Source organism: Labrus mixtus, chromosome 8 (genome assembly GCF_963584025.1).
Source record: "Labrus mixtus chromosome 8, fLabMix1.1, whole genome shotgun sequence".
Classification (NCBI taxonomy): Eukaryota; Metazoa; Chordata; class Actinopteri; order Labriformes; family Labridae; genus Labrus; species Labrus mixtus.
Genome location: NC_083619.1, coordinates 24,175,418 through 24,197,319, shown reverse-complemented (window position 1 = coordinate 24,197,319; position 21,902 = coordinate 24,175,418). Strand labels below are relative to the sequence as shown.

General features: G+C 41.2%; 1 protein-coding gene across 1 annotated transcript in view; it reads right to left on the bottom strand.

The window, feature by feature from the left end:
• insra (insulin receptor a) overlaps positions 1 to 21,250 on the bottom strand; it is a 60,861-nt gene extending 39,611 nt beyond the window's left edge. The window contains exons 1-2 of the mRNA XM_061045307.1: positions 20,657 to 21,250; positions 7,825 to 8,373 (exon numbers count right to left, since the gene is read on the bottom strand). Coding sequence (XP_060901290.1) covers positions 7,825 to 8,373; positions 20,657 to 20,738 — 631 coding nt within the window. The 5' untranslated portion in view covers positions 20,739 to 21,250. The remainder of the gene's footprint in view (positions 1 to 7,824; positions 8,374 to 20,656) is intronic.
• Between the last annotated feature and the right edge of the window lie 652 nt (positions 21,251 to 21,902).

Genomic DNA, 21,902 nt, shown 5'->3' with positions numbered 1-21,902 from the left:
ATCGAGCTGTGGAAATGGACCAACACCTGCCTTCACGCTGTCAGAGACACATCACAGAGCCTTTCAAATGCTGGCGGCTCTAAAGTGACGAGCAATCACAGTTTTCAGAAATAAAAGTGCCACAATGAACACAATGTCAAGATCGTATAATGAAAGCGTCACGTTCGGTCACAGCAGGGGTCACTTCCATCTCAAAATAATAAAGCTTCGTAACAATATCCGCAATTTCCCCCACGGACAGATTTACTGGCGGCTAAGTTTGTCCTCTTTTCCTGCCTCGCTGACCTCCAGGGGTCATGCATCGGTATTTTGGTCTCATAAAAGTGTCTGAGCCGCTACTGAGGCTGCATCCCAGTCCCCTGTGCCCATTCATAACCTCGGAGCGGAAACAGACCAACAAAGGCAGGAAACAATCGGGAAGAGCGCTCCATGATCTTCTACGACCACTATTGTGCAGGTCGGAAAAGGATCGTGGCGCCAGCGCAGACTGATGCGTGTGGGAGCTGCGACAAAGTCGGCAGAGAGGAGAGCTGAGGGTCAACGGTGAGGCGGTACACATCCCCCTATCCCACTACCCGCTTCGTACTCCCGACATGACCGGTGACCTCGCTTTTCCTTCCGATACGACTTGGCTGCAGGACCGATGTGTTCATACCCACCATTACACCACAGTGTTACTCTCCTGTTTCCTAGCAGCAAGACTAAACAATAGCCGTCCACTCTGTCTGCAAACACACACACAGACACACACAGAGGTTATGTCCCTGAGTGATTTATTCCTCGTGTCTGTGCAGCCATTACACCCATACTGACCCTGACAAATCTCCCAAGTCCGTCTTGTGATTGGTGGACAGACGTGTGTGATGTGAGCCAAAACTAAATTTGGATCATCCATATCAAGAAAGGTCCTCACCTGACCTGGCTCAAATGTGCTTCACAGCAATACTCCAATTGTGACAGCCTGCATCAAACTATGGTTTTTATCTCCGTCTGCCCACGGGCCGCAAAGACACACGTGTGGAAATGGAAAAAAACAAACTCAAGAGGCTCAGGCGTCTGCTGAGAGCCATTCTCCACCTTATGGGAGTTGATTTAATTTGTAATAGATCATGCAAATCCAAATACTGGTGTAAGCTGCAGTGGTTGCTGAGGAGGAAGACAACAGCCCCCCCCCCGCGTGTCTCACCTCAGACAGAGGTTGCATAATTAAGATCACTTTTAATACTGTGTACACGAGCCAACTGGGAGAAACATGAGGATTTATATCTCTGGGCTCAGTGGACGGCCGGCAACAGAAAATACTCCTCTTAGGAAACGAATACATTCTGCGTCTGATGAGAAAAGTAAAAGACTAAAATGACAACATATAAACCCCAGTGTTTCCCCTACCATTATATTAGGGGGGCGGCCCGCTCCCCCAACAATTTTTTTTTTTTTAAGATTTATTTTTGGGCTTTTTGTGCCTTTATTATAGGGATAGGATAGTGGATAGAGTCGGAAATCAGGGAAAGAAGTCATTTAAGGATACCTTTCCGATAGAAAAGGACAGCTGTCATTAAAAGTAACACATGAACACCAAGATTCCTTCAAGTGTTTGTGTCGCCGTGTCGGCATGTCGGCTTGTCCCCACCCCCCCCAACGCTTTAAACCTAGGGGAAACACTGAACCCCACGACAAGAAAAAACTCTTCAGAAATGAATGTGTAAAACACGCATCAAGTTTTCTGCAGGGTTCAAAAGGTTTAAGATAAAAAATAATAATCATCTTTTTATCGACAAGAATTTCATTTAAAGTACACTGCAAAACCATCAGGCATAACTTGGCTTAACAAATACCAACTGATTGGGGGAAAAAAGAAAGAGATAAATTAGAAGTTCACAATCTTGCAGAAATTGGAACACATCTATTATGAAATGATCGCTTACTTTAGCCTGTTTATTAAAAAGAAATTCAATTAAATGGTTTTTTTTTCTAAATACAATTCTACAATTCACTTAGCAGACGCTTTCATCAAAGCAAGGAATATCAGAGAGGAAGCACAACACAAGCAAGGATCTAGAGAGGAAACAGCGTCAGTAAGTTTAAATGAATAACTTTAAGTCTGATCGGACACACAGGAGCAGACAGGAAGTGACCAGAAGCAGAGCACGACATCGACCACTGTTCTTGAGTTCTAATCAGAATCAAAACCATTTTTAATATTTTCATCGCCATTATCAAACAAAACCGTCATGATCATCGTCATCAGTATGATTAAGGTTGAAGGTGTTCATGAAAGAGCTGTGGGGTCTTTAGGTTTTTCTTAAAGGTGCAGAGGGACTCTGCAGATCAAACTGAAGGTAAAGAAGACTTTTTTATGGGTTTGATTACGTTTGAAAAGACAAAAATGAAAATTAAGTATGTATTAGTTTAAATATGTGAAGTCATTGTGATTGGAGCTGTCGTTCCCATGGTCTCGATCACTTTAAACTTTAAGCCCCTCAAACAGGCCAGAGTAAGAAGTTCTGTGCGACAGGTGTTAAGCATCAAGATATTTTAATAATGATAAGTTAGTGAGAGAGGAAAAACCTTTAATGTATGCACACGTATATGACTCAGACAGTGCTTCAGACATTTTTTTTTTCAAAATCTAAATAGATATCAGAGATATGTAAAGTTAAAGGCTCCCTGAAGGCTTTTTTTTTTAGACCGGCCACTGTTGCATGACATTCCCCTCTTCATCTCCCTCTCCCCTCGTTACCAGTGGGTCATCTCTCTTAAGAAAATGAGCCCAAAACTACTGAAGAAAAACAAACAGATTCAACATTTTACTCAATATTTGCTGGTTATATAGATATAATATATGTATAAAATAACCATTTCAATCACATGTATGTATTGTTTTATATGAATATAAAATGTTTTTTTTACAGAAAGTCCTGATTTCTTAATGGATACAAAGACAATATTTCCAGTTGGCAGACTCTCAGAGCTCGGGCTAATCTGTTCTCACAGTCCAGAAAAAGCTGTGCCACATAACAACCATTACCAAAACATAATCAAATGTGTCTTATCTTCAAATCAGGGTTGGCAAGAAACCGTCATTTATAAAAGTAAACAGACAAATGTGCAGTGTTAGCCTTCCAGCCAGCTCATTACTCTAACTCTGTTTTAAGAGGAAATAAAGGCCGTCTTTGTTACGCAGGACGTTTCATACTGCATAAAAGTTAATGTGCCATTTTATTTTGAGAGCAGCAAGCTCATGTAGGACATTATTTATGGAGACAGTTCATTATGACATTATTACTCATGATGCATAACAATCAATGTGGAATTATATCCTTGTAATTCCTAGACCACCGAAGCTAATTATTTATCCGTCTAGTCCATCAACCTCATTTTATAGCACTTTGTGTCACTTTAATGGACAGTGAATGTGATGAATGTTATTCTTTTGTTTTAGAGACGCACAGCAACATGTGTCGTATAATGTGTAATGAAAATAAAGACGTTCTTCTTCTCTTGTTTAAATTGAAATAAGGGTTTGTAACAGAATACAAACTATTAATTTATGTCCTAATGCAACTATTGATTATCGTCAGTAATACAGGGCTTCAAGCTTTCATTTCTTTGGAGTCTCATAAACCAAAAAAAATTAATACAGATCAGAACAGGGGGTGGCAGTAGCTTTGTCCGTAGGGAATTGGGTTGGGACCTGGAGGGTTGCCGGTCCAAGTCCCATTGGAAACCAAGTCTGGAAACTGGTCTGCTTTATTTCCTTGTTAATTGTTTAGCACCAATACACCAAGTCAAATTCCTTGTATGTGTAAATGTACTTGGAAATAAACCCCGATTCTGATTCTGGTAGCTGGAGAGGTGCCAGTTTACTTCCTGAGCACTGCCGAGGTACCCTTAAGCAAGTCACTGAACTTTATTAATCCCTGAGGGGGAAATTTGGGTTTACACTTAGGCCCAAAAAACACACATGCACAAACAGGACCTGTGGAGCAGCTACATAGGGAGCATGCCAGAGCTGTTGGGGGTTTGTGCCTTGCTCAAGGGCACCTTGGCAGTACTCGGGAAGTGACCTGGCACCTCTCCAGCCACCAGAACGACTTCCATACTTTGGTCTACACCGAGACTTGGTTTACTGCCGCCCCACTTTGTCAGTCAGATGACGCTGCAAAAACAAATGTTACCCTTGTCTAATTGACCGCTGCCCGTGTCTAAGTCAAAGTGGTTTAGCTGTAGAAGAAAATATAACATGTTCTAAACATGAATTTGCTCCACTTCCCAACAAGCACCTCGTGACATGAGTAAACAACAAACACGAACCTGAAGATGCAGAAGTTACATCCACAAGTGTTCAAGCTCTTTTGAAGAGTTGTTTTGTATTTCTGAAATGTTTGTGTGTTTGTCTAGTCATTTTCTTTATTGAAACTCAGGAACAAATCAACCACAATTTAGCACTAATTTGGATCAACTTTGAGACAGATGGTTGCAGGAATGAGAAAGATGCTCCGCAGGATGATGTCTTATATTTACTAAAATTACAGCTCTGTGTGTGTGTTTGTGTGAGACTGTAGCCAAATCTAATCAGCTTCAGTAATGAGCATCTCCTGCAACCTACTTAGCCACTTTGTTAAAAGGAAAGCACCCAATTTAGTTAAAAAAAAAAAAAAGAAGGAAGAAATTAGCAGAAGCAGTTCTGGATGAAGTTCAAATGACCCTTGTTATAGAAGCTAGGAAGGGAAATGGGTTGTGACTCCAAACATGGGACCTTAGCCAAGCCTCGTGGTTGTGCAGCTTTGTTTTCTGTTAGACTTCAGAGTGTGTGTGTGACCTGCAGTGACCTCTGGCAATTACAACACTTAACCACTACCTTATGTTTGAGTTACAAACCTATTTAAAACCAGCAAAATCACACTATTGTTTCTGGGTTTTTTTTAATTTAGAGCTCACTGATATTGCCTAAAAAATATATATTTCTCTCTGAGATCTATTGCTCATAAGGGTTGCCACAATATCGATTTAATAATTAAATCTTGGTTTTGATACCAGCACAATTAAATGATATCAATGCCTACTTAAATACCAAAGCAACAAAAATACAAAATACAAGTCCTTAGTATTTGGTAATTTTTTGTGTTTGATCACCAAAAGTTGGAGACAAACTACTGCACACTGCCTAAATTGCGCAAGTACATCAGCAACCTTCCCTACTGCAATGTTGCCAACTTATTTGTACAATTCAGAAAACTGTGTTTAAAATCTTCAGTGCTTCTTGCTACAATCTGTAAAATAACAGTGATTGTTATTTTATAAACACGTGATATCGAAAAGTATACTGACAAACCTGACAACACTAGTAAGCATGCAAAAAAAAAGAAAGTTAGGTGCACCGGTGGCCTAGTGGTTAGTGCGCGCATCCCATGTGCAGAGGCTGTAATCCCCCAAACGGGCGGCACAGTATCGATTCCGACCTGTGGCATCTTTCCCGCATGTCATTCCCCACTCTCTCTCTCTCCCTGATTTCTGACTATTCACTGTCCTGTCTCTAAATAAAAGGAATATAAAAAAATAAAATAAAATAAAGAGTTTGATTCCTTTTGGCTTGAAAATGTTTCTTTTGGTATCAGATCTACACACTTAAAAGTGTAAAATCCCCACCCAAAACAAAATAATAGAAAAGCTGAAGGTTAGAAAAAAGAACAACAACTAGTCTGGGGAGAGTAGCAAACTTAAAGAACTACGGTAGGTCTGTAAAAAGCAGCAACAGTGTTCATCTGAGGAGGTCACCAGCTGCCTTGCACTCTGTCCTGCGGTTCCAGCTCGGGCTTCACGGCTCTTTTCATGCTTTAGTGAAAGTAGGCAATAAACCACAGGTCCCGGACCACAAGACCGCAGGCCCTGCCCCAGCCGAATGCAGAGCCATGACTAGGGATCAGAGCTCGCCAGGCGACGTCTGGTCTTGATTCATCGCCATCGCACACAATTAGGAAGTCATCTGTGCGGTGAGAGGTTTTATACGACACTTTCTTCCCCTTCGACATTCACCGCAATGTGACAAAAGGCTCTGTGAGAAATCACCTCAAGCGAAAAGTAATTAGAGGATAAACCTACAAAAACAAAAACAACAGCACAGAAGAGCTTCATAATGGAACTTGCTCAGCCAAAGAGAAAGTGAATGCGGCCACTAAAGCAAACAAATTTTAATAAGAGTCTGAGTAAGCTGACAAACTCCTTCAAACGGGGCTGTTTAACTCATGTATGCAGTGTTGCGTAATGGTGCGAGCCAAGGTGCTCAGACAGCACCCATGCGCAAAATTCTTCCCAGCACTCGAACTTGAACTCTTTGGCTGTGTGAAATGGGTGGGCTTGTCATTTTACAGTAAAAGAAAGAACACACGGGGAAGGGCCCGAGTCACGGCAGGGCGCTTCAAAAAGGGGAACAATGAGAAATGTGCAGTGATGTCTTCTGTAGCTCGTTCACACAACATGAGCAAGAACAAACCCCCCCGACTGAAGAGGGTAAACACCCAAAGACTAACTGGCATGGTGTTGCGTCACCTTAGAGTGCGGTTCAAGCTGCATTGACACAGAACTTGGCCTACTTCACTTAACCTGAGTAAATGACACAGCTCTGGCATTTCAACACTAAGAGGGGACACAACTAGCTTCTGCCAAAACAACTTCAAGGATGCAATTTATCTTCATTTTGACAAGTAGAAAACACATCTTTGATTTATAAAGTGCCCCTTCACTTGTTGTTTTTTTTAGTTCAGATGGAGAGCTGAATTCTCGGGGCGTTGGGATGTTTGAACGTGGTGCAAAAACACATTTAACACATAAATAAATTAAAACCACACAAGGAGTTATACCTGCTCTGTGACAAAGATTTATACAACAACACTGTCGTGAATTAATCTGATAACTACGTTTCTTATCTTGAACAAGTGTTGCGTAAATGTTAAAGATTGAACTCTTTATGAAGCCTTAACCTGTAATTCAAGAACTGTGAATAAGAAAATGAAATGTTTTCCTGGAAGGAGCTGGCGATCGGGCTGTGATCTAAGATTGAAAGATGACTATGGTTTAACATTTACGATATGATTATCAAAGCTTTAAAACACAAACAAACAAAAAAAACGCAGATCCTTAGTCATAATTAACCCAAAGCTGCGGCAAGCGCAAGAGAGAGCGGAATGGTGGTCCAATCAAATTGACAAAGACCGGCTTTCTAAACTGATAGAGAATCACATAAAGATGCAAAAGTTAGGTTTATGTCTCTTAGTGACAGACGGAGAGCGGAGGAGGTGAAACTTAAGTTGTATTGAGTCCTGGTCTGTGGATTATTGGCTGTGAACTCCACACCACTTCACAATGATTGATGCACAGAAATAAACAGAAATGTCCCGTACATCTATTTCTTATCATTAAAAACCAAAAACTTCTCCAATTTGGTGCCAAGGATTTCTAACTATGTTGCTGCCGTCTCAAAACGGGTCATTGGTTTTATTTGATTTTTACTAGTTTGGAACCAAAAGTTTAAAATGATGTTGTCATGACAACACTAATCATTTAGGGAAAAGTTCAAAATTGGGTCAAATTCTGTCCAGTATCGATTAAGCTGCCGGTTTGTGTTTCTGTAACACATTTTCTGAATGTTTACTACATACGATGTTGGTTCACTATGGCGCCCAATCATGACCGTGCTTGGCAGTGTGATGGTCAAGGACGTAAAGTATCACTGCATGTTGAATAAATCCAGTTCTACCAGGAAGAATTGAACACAGACCAGCTTCATCACATGAGAGTTAGAATATATGACAAAAGACTGCTTACTTCTTTGGCAGTGGTTCTGCGTCCAGCATCGTTCACTGAAGTGTCCGTTGATGGTGGTAGTCTGGCAGGTGGTCTTTCCGATGGCGGCCCCGGGGCAAACATCTCCGCACTCTCTGTCGTTCTTGTTCGCCATGATGTAGTTGTCCTCCACTGTGTCGAGGATCTTGGACCAGTCCAGAGTGGAGAGGTAGCAGAGATCTGGGTTCTTCTCAATTCTCACGGCTCCACGGGTGATGTTCATCAAGTTTCGGAGGCCGATCTCTCGCAGCTGGAGCATCTCGAACATCACCAGAGCGTAGTTGAAGAACAGGTTGTTGCCTCTGATCACGGTGAGGTTGGGGAAGAGATCGCTGAGGCTCTCCATGCCGTAGACCCTGAAGAGCAACAGGTAGTCTGTGATCACCATCAGTTTGGGGAAAGTGAGGCCTCGGAAATCCTCGGGCTTGGTTCGGAACATGAGCAGGATCTTCAGGTGGCCTTCGATCACAGTGCAGTTCTCAAGCGTCTGCAGGTTGGTCACATTGTTCCGGATGTCCTTGCTTGGACACACTGAAAAGACAGAAAATACAAAGCTTTATTAGAAAATAAGGTTGCAATGATAAAAGGAGTTTTAAACATTGGATACCAGTCTTGCAAGAATCAAATGCAACCTGTTTTGGTGGCACTGCAACAGAAGTACAAGGGCGCCGCATATTGGGAAATGATAATGAGTTGTTCTTAATTAAGTCTGTCTCTGTCTAAATAGTACAAATACATTGGTAACAATTTGTATTTGTACAATTTAGACACTACTGCCCTCGCTGCATCTTTTGGATAAAAAAAATGACCTAATGATGAGCTCCATTTGATCTCAGAACTCAGGGATTCAGAGTTGCCGGTTTGATACGTCATTGGGAATACCGCCCTGAAGTCGGAATTCCAACTTGGAAACTGAGCAACTTCAGTAGTCAAGAGTTAAAATCCAACATGGCTGCTGCTGCTACTGCTACGTGCATCAACAGTAACGTTTAACTTGTAGCTATTGTGTTTATTGGCAACTTAGTCCTCTGTTTGTGTAATTCAATCAATCACTGTGATAGTTCGGAAAGTTCTATTACAGTTACTTTTTGCACGCAAACTATCCTGTAGTGTGTCGTCATCACCAGGTGTTAGCCAACAAAACAAAGGTACTCCTGGAGGCGTACATGTTGCTTGTCCGACTTGTTGCCAACTCGTAACTGTAAAGGCGGTTAACCCGGGTGTGGCGCAATCCCAGCTCCGAGATCCGAGTTCTGATGTAAATGGAACCCGACATAAGAACTGTAGTTTATTTAACAGCTTTAATACGCTTCTGATTGATTAAAAAAGGTGATAGTATCGTTTTAAAACATGTGGTATAAAAAAGTATCAAAAAATCGTAAACCTTAGAACTAGATAACATTGTGTATGATCCACAGAATATCTTTCAAAATGTGTGTTTTATGTTGAAAGGCTGGGAGGCACAGTAAAGACTTGTGCCTCAAAGAATAGAGCATGTTGAGATTATGAAACGACGAAAAAAAAAAAAAATCCCAAAGACAATCAATCGCCTGGATTGGCCGAAGGATTGTACCTTAATAAAAGTGACTGATGTATTAGGCGAGACATCAGTTTTGCAAACTAGGAAAGCTGGGTTAAAGAAGTCTGAGACGTTCTCAAGGAGGATAAAAAATAGCTCTCTTGGTAATTAGAGAGGATATTTTGCTGGAAAAGAAAAATGCGGTCATGTCTCTGGCTTTGATGAAGACCAGGCTATCTTTGCTGACGTGTTGTTTAGCAACCACATATCTGGCTGAGAGCCACTGTCAAATATGGAGCGCTGTCACCAGAGTGAGGCCATGCTCATCCTTGGTTATGCCGAGTTGATTTGTGGACTTGCTTCTGAAACTCAAGCCCATAAAAAACATTAGCTAATGCGTTAAAAATATTCGTCTGTGAGGGGGGATTGAGGCACTAATAGCCACGTATTGCACCAGTGGGAGATTTGTGGCTTTGTCAGTCTTCACCCAGACGTACAGTATGAGCCCATTGGGTGAGAAATTCCTTAACTATGCTATTGCACAGACAAAAAAAAGTTGAAATTGTATTTCAACACAATTGCAGGGGCTATTAATTTGTTGAAAGTATAATATTATATTTGGTTAACTACTAAGTTTAGTTTAGATATATTTAGTTTTGGCATTATTATCATAAATCCTCTCACCCCCAATTGATGTTTCAGATCAGAAGGCCTGGCAGAAGTGTCTTCTTAGCACTTATTTGTTCTATCAAAGGCCAAACAAATCCATGAGTTGTGATATAAAACACAGAAACAGAAATGTTAATCCTCAACTTCAGATAGCTAAAAGTATAAACTCTTTGGCTTTAACTTTTTCTTAAACTTCTCATACGATGAATATGGAACATTTGATGACATCTTTTCTTTAAATTCCAAGTCCATGAATCACCATCTCTGATTGTTTCAGGTCTATGTGAATGTCTTCTGCAGATAAGATCCTTCTGTAAAATCTATTGCACTCAGGGGGTTTCTGTATGGAGGGAGCGGACACGGTAATTAAGGATTTCCTCGTCTCTCTTTATCTGGAAATTAGCCAAACTCCAGAGCATATGCTTTTGTGTGACATAACACACAAGTAATGGTGGTCATAAAAAATAAACTGTTCCTTTGCAGGTGCAACGTGGGACATTCCAGTCCCCAGTTTTACAGTTCATGAGTCCTGGGTGCAGCTGGTGGGAGTGCTGCCTGGTGAGAGGACTGTATTTGTTTACTAACTGGCCCACCATGGATCTGAGCACATCAGGCCAACTGGTCAGCCACGTGGGGGAAGAGGTCTAACAGCTAGGCGTGCACCTCTTTATGGCAGCAGCTCGTTTTACACCTTCTGTTACATAAGAGTACAAGACAACCGACGCACACACAGTGTCCAATCACAGAGTGTCCAAACAACAAGCTTTTCACTGCATGACCTTAACCAGCATGCTCACTATCTACAGTTCAGACTACAACTGTGAGGCTTGTTTAAAGTACACACCAAATGTCCTAACATGGGTTTAAACTGCAAGATCAAAGTTATTTGGCAGCATTTCTTTTTTTTTTCTTTCTTCAACTTCTTTTAGAACTGCAGTTCTTCTTGTGGTTTGGGGATTAGAGTCGTTTTGTAAGCATGAGCGGCATGCCTCTAAACTTGTATTTTCTACACATCCACCTCCAAATGAAACATGTCCCATCGACGCGACGGTAACTGCCAGGAGGAGTGTGCACCAGGGGAACACAGACGCGGTATTCACAACTACAAAGAGTCTCTCTGTGTCTCACCCCACACACACACTCTCAAACAAAAACAGTTTAACAGACAAAGACGCCGGAGGTTCAGTGCAAAGGGGATGGTGGTTCTGTAGCTGCAGCTGAGTCGGCCATCAGAGTACCGAGTGACCCTGGGAGGAGGCGAATCATCACAGGGCGGCGAGTCCACGCTCCCTTCAGTGTACGCTTTCAGCCAAGCCAGTATTTTTAGCACCACATTCCCAATGGAGAATTTAATACACTCCAGCCGTTCCGATAGTGGCTCGCATTGGATACTGGAACATGGCAGTCCTGGTGTGTAAGTGAGGAATTTCAGAGCGGCAGCAGAGAAAGGACTCTTGTCGGGCTGATTTTCTTCATGTGTGAGAGGACTCACTATGGAAACAAAACTTGGAACTTTTTTTGGTAGAACCTCCTCCAAACTATTTTTGTTGTTGTTGTTGTTGTTGTTGTTGTACAGTGGAGCGTCGACCTTCAGTTCACCACCGCAGGAGAAAAACAAAACAAACCAGGTTCATACCAGAATTTAAATGCTGCCTGTATTGTGAGGAAAGAGAAAAAAAAAAAACTGGGAGGATTTCACAAAGGTTACCATGGTGACCGGGCCAGCTCCAGCTCTCCATACATTCCCCGCTAACAGCCAGACCAGACCGAAAAAACACTGAAAACACAGCGCCGGTGCTCTGAATCACCAATTAGAGTCATCAGAGAGGCCGCAGGTCTTCACTGACCGCTGCCCTCTGAAGTCTCTCACTGTCTGCACCCCTGAGACTAAATTAACTTTAAGGTTAATTAATAAGAGATGAGAAGTGTGAGAGTTTTCATTTTCTGGCAATACTGTGAGCAAGAACAGCCTGTTGGTATTAAATGAGATCATAGCCGCACAGGAGCGAGCTTAAATCAAAGTTTAAAGGTTTCTGTTCTGAGTATTAGTCATCCAAAGAAAGGACCATAAACAACAATTAAATTATCCTCTGAGCCCAACATGGCAAATTTGATTTGTATAGCTCTAATAAATAGCAGAGTTAAATCAAAGTGTCGTCTTATCTAAGATGTTAAAATGGATCACAGTGGCTTCTGAAGAGAAAATCAAATCAATGAGTACGGTGCAGAAGTTCATTCTTAGCCCTGACATAATAGTTTGGCTGAATAGTCCCAACTAAAGCTTCATTTATTAGCTTTTAGATTTTCCATGGATGTGATTGCATAATGGTGGATTGTGTTCTCCTCCCGTTGCTCTCCACATGGACTGTTTTTCCTGACCAGACCAGATCAGATCAGAACACATTCTGGTCTCATACCTGAAGCTTCTGCATTTGGTGCAGAATATAAAAAGAGGGGATGCTGGTGGCCAAGTGGTAAGGGCGAGCGTGCCGTGTCCAGAGGCTGTAGTCCTCGAAGTGGACGACCCGGGTTTATATATCCGATTTGTGTCCTTTCCGGCATGTCGTTCCCCACTCTCTCTCTCTGCCTATTTCTGACTCTAATCTACACTGTCCTATCTCTACAATAAAGGCATAAAAGATAAAGAATGAATCTTATTTTTAATAATCTAAAAAGAGATGTATTATGTGTTTAAAGTCGTATATGAAAATCTGAAAAAAATGTAAGCTTGTTTTTGATCATCATTTAAAGCAAACATTTTTAGACCCCATTCACATGTTTTAAAAGTACAATCAGGCTCTGGATATCTAATGATTCACATCATGTTGGGAGTTGCAAACATGAGGCTAAGGTTGCTGCCACATTGAGTAAAATATATGTACTTGCCCTTCTTAGTGGAAACTGTGCTTCATTACATCTCTCAAAAAGGTGAACAGAGCCGGCAGGTTTCTGTTTCCAATTCAGCAAAATTCATGTTCTTACTCACAATTGTGGATGTCTTATCTTTATAGAAAAAAGTATGATATTAAAACTGAAAAGGGGTCCGGAAAAATAATTATATCTCATATGAATCAATGGAAAATAACAGCAATTATTCTAAAAATAAGTTGTAGTTTCAAAGGTTGTAAATGGCTTAAATTCCGTTCTCAAAGACTAAAATAAGAGCAACATGGAAAATTAATGTCTCTGCATATTGGACTATGGGTTGAACACAAGTCACCTTCAGCCCCACAAAGCTGATATCTTCATTGATTGGGGGGAAAAAAACAACAGCAGACTAATGAATAATGCAAAAGCTCATTAACTGCAGTCCTACACTTAAATGCAAAGTGTAATCACATGCAGCGTGCACTGCAATCAGACTGTGTCGAGATATTTTCAGTGACACTTGAAGGTGGCTTACATTGTGACCAGAGTAGACCTCAGCAAGGTCAGCCTGGCGTGAAGCAGGTGTCCCCCCCCCCCCCCCCCCCCCACAAGAAGTCGATATATTGACATCAAACAGGTGACGCCTTCTGTGAAACTGCTTAGACTGTCCTCATTCTGTACAATAATGCAGAAGTTCAAAACAAAAGCAGATTAAAAATAAGCCTGGGGTGACATTGCCAAATCCTCGTAATAAATCCACATAGATACCGTTGTGAACGCCTGACGTAGATCACATCTGGGGTCACTAAATTTAAATCAGCGTGGACTCAGCTATAACTCTGAACACATACTGAACATATCGCTGCACAACGTGAGCTTCAAAGAACAAACCCACAATCCTTTCACTGCAGCTGCAAGCATCAACAGGCATCTTGTGAAGGAGGTGAACAGAGATGGAAAGGGTGTGTGTGTGTGTGTGTGTGTGTGTGTGTGTGTGCGGGGAGTGGGGGGGGGGCAACAGGTTGTCAGACTGATGGCGTAGGTATATAACTGCTGCTGGGCCTCGGAGTGAACTGAGGCCTCAATAAGCACACAGAAATACAAACACCGAGTGATTGCAACACTTCCCCTTTCAAGGTTTCGCTGTTCTGCTGTTTTCCAAACCGAGACTTGAACACACCGCAGATCCACAAAATGCCGAGGTCACCGTGTTACATGTTCACCGTGTCCAAACGGACATGTGATGTAATCCACTTTAAGGCGGGCTGTAAAACCTAATTATCTGTCAATTTAAAGGGAAACACGCACACATAGGGAAACAAATTGTCAATACCGCTATATTCCCCTGTGAGCTAGGGGGGGAAAAATGGCTTTATTCAAAACCTATTTCTACTCATAGGACAAAAAGCTCTGTAACATCTGAGCTTGAGGTCATGTCTGATAAGTCAAAGTACTTTGAATTCTCTGGAGAATATTCTGCTGTGTTCTCACATCAGCTCACTCGGACTTGCTGCTGAAATAAATACAACTGGCAGGAGAAACTCCGAGTGGAGTCTGAGTGAAAAATGTGGCTGTTTGCGTTCACACATATATCAAAAACAAACAGCCCCTCCTGCAAATATCCAGAGTTTTTCAGGAGTTTTCTGCAAGTGCGAAAGCTCCAGAAGAGTTTTTTCATCTCAGAAATTGACATTGCGAGGCCTGCATGATATGTGCAAAATATAATTTACTGCCATAAATTCAGACTTTTGTGATGTGTTCATTGTAATAACAATGAAATTGGGATAAGTAGTGAAGCCCTAATTACATCTATAAGAAATGCAACTGTCTTGGGATATGACTTATGAGTCATCTTTACGAGTTCAGGCTCTCCTATAAATGTCTAGTAGTAAGCAGGGTCGGGGGTACAGAGGGTTGTCCAACGTGCCAGCTGCTGGTCAGGGTGACATGAAGTGCAGCACACTGACGGTGCGTTACAGTGCAAAAGGTCAAGGAATAAAATAAGTAATAAAAATAAGTAGAGTAATCCAGTCTGCAGTGTTCATACTGAGGGAACGGAAAGAGAGAAGCTGTAAAACCACAACGTTCCCTCTTGGGGTTTGTTTGATGTGAATCCTTGTAGAGAAATGTCTCCAGACCAAAGATCCTTTTGTGCTTCTGTTGCCCACCAGCTGCATCCATTTACCAATTATTCTCTGTGCCAACGTTGGCAGTGAGGTAATTATTACCTCTGAAGCGTGATGCACAATAACAAACGCATTTCCTTTCAGCGGGGTCACAGAGTCAGTGGTACAGCTCTGACACAACAAGGCTCTTTTTTGTATCAGGCGTCTGTGTGGTCAAAGTGAGAGATTACAGGTGTGCCAGGTTTTCATAATGAACCTGTCGACCCGGATTAGACAGCAACTGTAGAGGGTGACAGGTGCAGAAATCATTCTATTGTACACACGTCAGACACACTCGTGACTTTAACACTCGAGACAACAGTGGCAGGTTAACTGCAGTGTCTTGTCTGAGTGTTTCTGTTGTGAAGCAGCGTCGGGCGGGGGCGGTTTCATCACCTCACTATTCCTCTCCTTGTGAGGAGGCATAAATCAAAAGGTGCCAGGTCGCCGATTGTCACCCCTCTTACAGAACCTGCTTTGACCAGATCTGTGCTCAACAACAAGCCAGAGGCTTCACAATAACTCCCTGCTGCCTGACACCGTTCACAAAGTGATGTTTCATCATGGCACGACGACTCGCTGCAGTCGGACCGATACTTAATCTGACACCAACCAAACTGGAAGATAACCACAGCTTCTACCTCTAATGTAGTGCCGATACATTCAGGTTGCATGGATAAGAAAAAAAAAAAGATTTAGACAGTCATATTGACGGAGATTGAATTTCTAGAAACCTAAATGATGGCGGTTGAAAACATATTCTGTCTGCTACATAATAAAACATGTTTAACCTGTAATGTGGGCTGCAACTGATTGCTATCAGGGTTTAATAAAGTTAAATGTAGGGACATATGATTTCTGCGATGCGGAGGACACTGACGGAATTTGACATTGAAGAAAATGGAATGAGCTGTGAAACGCTGAATATCTCGCTCCTCTGCTGTCTGCATGTAGAAGCAACACAAGACGCACTGAAACACACAAACATTTAAGTGTGCGCACACACAGGAGCGCCAGCCATCATGCACATCCGATTACTTTTAGAACAGGAGAACACAGCCCGTGATCCATACGGACCCGAGTCTTTATGGTCGGGGACGTATGTGATCCAGTCAAAAGGTCAGTTTCGAATTATTTGTATCCACTCTCAGCGTGTCTGCATTAATCAACAATCAGCAACTTGAACGTATCCACACAAAACAGCGCTGCGTTACATTCTCACGCGGAGGATAACCGCCGACAACTTCTCGTGTGGCTGCAGGAGCTGGGGATCGATCGAACCCCCAAACTTCCGATCGAGAGACGACTTACTACCACTGAGCCACAGCCGCTCCACTGCACTGTAGCGCTTCATGCTGCTGCTTTTTCTGTTTCTTGATGCAAAACAAAAACTTGCCAGGTTCTCATTTTCCAACACTTCACATCAATAAAAGTCTGAAACTTCGGTTGCAAAAAGTTGCTGCCACACGGCTGGACACGCTCACATAATTAACACACAACTGAACGTCTTTAGAAACGTTTTATGCAACCGACAAGTTTATTAATAAACAGGTCGCTTCATCTGTTGTCTCATTTACTTCTCCGTGCTGCTGTAAGACTCATTGGGAGAGGGGCTGAACCAAACGGGGTATAAACAGAAGGGAGATTTTGTTCTGTTAGGAAATAGACTCCCATATGGTAACCCCATATGACAGCTCATTATTATCCATTGATTTTAACATCACAAACTCTGATTATCTGGAATACTTTCTTTACAAATTGTAAATAAAATATTTGTCAGGATGGAAAAAAAAAATCCTAAATCATGCAGCCTTACATGGTAGAATATAACTACAAGCACGTCATTTTTGATCATTATTATTAAAAAGGACGGCTGAACAGAGGCAGGAAATGTATGATGGAGTGGGGGGGATTCAAACCCACCGCCGCTGTTGCGAGGCCTCTGTACGTGGGGCACGAGACACAACCGCTAGGCCATCTAGTGCCCGAATAGATAGAGATTTTGAACAACAGATATTGGCTGGTTGGCGTTTGCCGTCATGAAGCAGCGTTTATTCTAAACAGCAGCTTTCTTTGGTTTGCCGTTTAGAAACAGAAATAAATGTAAATCGCCCGTGCTGCAGCTCTAAAAACAAATTTCATCAAGACTGAGAAGTATCGCTTACCTAACCACAGACCGAAAAACGAATGCCGCCGAACACCGAACCCTTTAGTGATGCAAGATCTACCTTCCAGTGCCAGAGGTTTAAGAGTCATGTAGCCTGAGGGACTAGCAACATTGCTGACATGTTATATATGATGTACAAAATGAGCACAGGCACGTGTCTTCTTCAGCTCGTATGATGGTTAGCGTGCGGTGGCGTGACTCGAGAAACAGGTTAAAACTCTTAAGAAGTCAAACTGAGAATTTCGTTCAACCGTTTGTTTGAGGGGTCTTTCCAGATTTTGGAGATATGATCAGGACAGCTGTGAGTAAGTGCTCATAAACAATCTGCTGTTGTCTTTTTAAAGATCACTATCTCTCTTTTTCAAGAAGAAAAAAAAAACGGAGGCTTAGCTCGTTGACTCTTGCAACATTAGAGGCCCAATCAGGGGCTAACTGGAAGTAAGAGGGGTGTTTTGTTTTTTTTTCAAATTGGCAAAATTGTTCAAACTGTCAGGCAATGCTTAATAAATCACTTCAATCCATACTTATGATAAGCTTTCATTCCTAAGTGATTTCTTTTTTTTTCCCATCAAGCTGAGCTGGACAGCGTCCAACAAGTAGCTCAGAAGCTTTCCTGACTTGGACACCGGTCGCTCCACTTTATGAAATTGTGCCCGGCGAGAGGCCCAGGTTCCCCTTTTCTTCCTCCTGTGGTTCACGTTCACAACATGCTCTTTATTTATGTCTTCAAAGTCTTGCTCAAACTGGTCCGATGACATTGCTCCATTCACCCCTCGACACAATCTGATGATTCTCTTTTCCTTCAGCGTGGACTCTTCAGGCCGATTACTGACTGCAGAGATACAGTTTGCGGGGTACGAACATTTGTGCGTTTTCATAAACTACACAGATGACGAGTGTGTGTTGTTGTGTGAATGCTGAAGATTTAAGAAACATTTAATCTTTATAATAAGATAAGAACAAAATGAATTGCTTCATCAGTTATTTATGGTAGCTCATAAAAAAGCTTCTGTAAACATAATTTCTGTGGACACAGGACTCTCCGTCGAACACTAAGATTTTAAGGAAGTAGTTGAAAGCAAAAATAGTATCACTCCACTACATCTACTTCCCTGTAGTAGAGGTTTTGCAATTCAGAATATATGTTTTTCTTCAGTCATCTGACATCAGTTTCTGTAGAATTTGGTGATTTAACTTCACAAGAAAGTAATGACACATGATCTTAAACACAGCAACTTTTCCTTCCAACTAACTCCGATTTATTTTTGCTATTTCAGTCTGACAAGTAGGGGGACCACCAGCAGGGACTTAAACAGAAAACATCTCCTCCCCGTGACTTTCACTGCAATCACCTGCTTATGTTGAAATTCATCATATTTCCTGGTTATAATGATTAACTATGAAATGCCATGTTTACCAGGCTGCTCTCTGTTGTTGTCACTCTGAGAACACACACTCCTGTAGAGTCATTTAAATCAACAAGTCGTCCCACAGGTTTGCTTTACGTTTCCTCATAGCTAATGTTTGCTTAAAGAAACAGATTCCGACAGAGAGAGAAACAGCGAGCCTGTGTGCGGCCATTGTGGGGTCTGAGAAATGTGAAAATGTCTCCGGGGCGATTGCAAATGTGTTCATTCATTCTTATCACCCCGGCTCGTTCGCTGGTGAATATAAAGGGATTGTCAGGAGCTGTAAAGAGGGCTTATTGTTACATTCCTGCACTGACCACGGCAACAGGCTTTCCTCTCCACAACAACAACCGACTAATTCTTCTCATTTCTCAGACATACTTTTTTTTTTGGGGGGGGGGGGGACAAAACCTTTTGTTTACAGTTCCTGCAGACTCAAACAGCAGATAAGTGTTAACCTTTGTCCCGTCAATGCAGTGACTGTCTTTTAAAACATCTGTTGCTGCCAGAGTGCTTTGATCAAATCACAAATCACGTGCAAAATCGAAATGACTTAAAAAAAAACATCAAGGGCTAAACGACAAATCAAAATAATATCAAAATTCCAGCCGTATAAATGTACAATAATAGCAGCTACTTATTTGTTATTAGAATATATTTTTTAATTAATAAACGATGTGATGCCAAACCATAGAATAGAATAGAATTACTTTATTGATCCCAAACTGGGAAATTGTGGATGTCGACATATCTTGTTTTCCAGATGTTTAAAAGCATAGAAGTTTGTTTTTGTACAGCTGTCTTAAGATGATAATGATTTTAGGGGTTTTTTTCAGCAAAATTGATCGACACTCTTGAAATATATCACGATCTTTACATCACATCGAGTCACAATAATTGCAACAAAAAAAAAAGTATATTCATGTATGTTATGTAGCTGTGATGATAACACTGCATCAGGGATGTATTGGGGCTGGGCAATATATATCGACTTTTTAAGATATATCGATATATTTTCAAACAAGATATAGGGTAAGACAATATCGTTAATATCAATATAGTTTATGTTGCATTAAAATAACGTTACAGAGGTGCCAGGTCACTTTTTCCTCATCTCACTGATGATGACTGACTGTCTCTTAACCCTGCTCCTCCTCTCTCTCTCTTTTATTGTATTTAAGGAACATTTTTATTTTATTATATTACTTTTTAAATTCACAAACAGGTAGTTTATTGTATGTGTTTTCACTGTTAATAAAAATACATATCGATATATATCGAGTATCGCCATTCAGCTAAACAATATCGAGATATATATCGTTTTTTGTTTGTTTCATTTCTTTTGAAAGAAATTCTTAGAACAAATTTTGTTCTGATATGTTTTGTTTTTTGTAACCTAGTAGTGTCTTAAATAATAAGATTTGTAATAAGGGTAGGTGCAATAGGATAAAGCTTCAGCCTACACCTTTTCGGTTAAAAAACAAATGTTTTTGTTTTGTTTTTGTTTTTTCTTGTGACCGAAATAAAAGATTACTAAATAACCAGCCCTAGGATGTATGTCTAAATCAATTACTAGGCCATTTTTAATGCCATTATTCTGTTTTTAATGAAATGCTATTAAAGACTTGTGTTTAGTACAGAAAGTCTGTGATAAACATTAATAATTAAAATCTCAGTTATTTATATGACATGTTTTTTATAGAGATCTTCGAGAAACCATAAAAATAAAAATAATTAATTTTCAATATTGGCACTAAATAACTGTGTCAAATGTGTATTTTTATTGCTGCTGAGGGGGTCTAACAATTTATTACAGATTTTAAAAAATTATTTGGATGAAATGTGGTCATTATTTAGTATTTTATCACTTCTGGTTCCTGTGTGTTGCATAATGTTGTTTTTCTTACAGTGGTGCAACACAGCCACGTATTCACACTATTTAAGAAAATGACTTGTGTTGTTGTTTTTGTTTTTTTTATAAATGCATTAATAAAATGTGATAATAATGATTACTTACCCTCTGCTTTAGCTCGATGACAGCTCATGAGAAAGACTCCAGCAGTCAAAACAAAACACAAACACAAAGTCCGGAGCCTCATCACTGACTCGGGATAAGTCACTATTCCGGGTCAAATACAGAATAATCCTTTCGGTAGCTCAGACTGGTGGAGATATATGCCTTCAGGACACTGGTTTTGTTTTGCGACATGGGCCAACAGGTAAACAAAAATAAATAAAAGACATCCCAGAAGATGGGCGGAGGAACGACAAGTCCAACGTGTTCAGTCAAACACAAGCTAACGACGCTGCTAAAGTTAGCCACCTCATGGAGAGAGAGAGAGAGAGAAGAAAGAAAAGCCCCCCTGTTAACAAACAAACAACAGCACAAGACACGACTGCTCCCTTTGTGTCATCTACTGCATTGTTGTGTTGAATTGCTGCAGCTAACTTTGTCCGTGTCGACGTTGAAAAAGCAGAAACACGGGAGTTGTTGTTGTTGTTGTCCGGGGCTGAAGGTGGTGTTAGCCGCTAGCTGCGTTAGCTCGGCTCCGCTGCTCCAGCACCAGGCCACAGGAGAAGTTTGAGGCATGCGTGGCGGAAGAAAAAAAAAAACACCTCAAGTCCTTTTTAAAAAGCATACATAACGGCCGACTTAATCTAGTGAGATATGAGTTTCTTTTTTTTTTCCCCACGCAGCTTGTTTTGCTCCAATGCGACAACTCCTCCCCAGTGTGTGCAGAGATTTTGCAGAGACCTCTGTGACAGACTTCTTCGTGGCTCTGCAGCTACTTTTTTCTTCTTCTTCGTGTTTGTTTGGGAGTCAAAAATGCAACATATACACGGGCTGTGATCCAGGTTTTGTCTTTATGCTCGGCACAGCGGACAGCCGTGGGAACAATTTGAGTGAAAGAAAAAGCTTCTTTTTTTTGATAGATTATGTCTTCTTCTTCTTCTTCGTCCACCACGCCACAGAGGTAGATTGTACAGTCTCTGGTCCTGCAGGATCCCCCTTCTTCTTCTTCTTCTTCCCAGCCTCTGCTCTCCGCCAGTAAACAAACCCTGCCAGTGAGCCAGATGGGTTCGAGGGGAAATACGGACTGGAGTTTATTGGATTACACAACAAACTTGATCCTGCTGTCAGGCGGCGACTCGTTAAAGAAAAGTAAATGTTGTGTAATGGGAAGTTGGCACAGTGCAAAAATAAAAATAAACACAAAATGCTTTAAATTTAAAGGTAACAAAATGTGCTTTATTAAACCCGA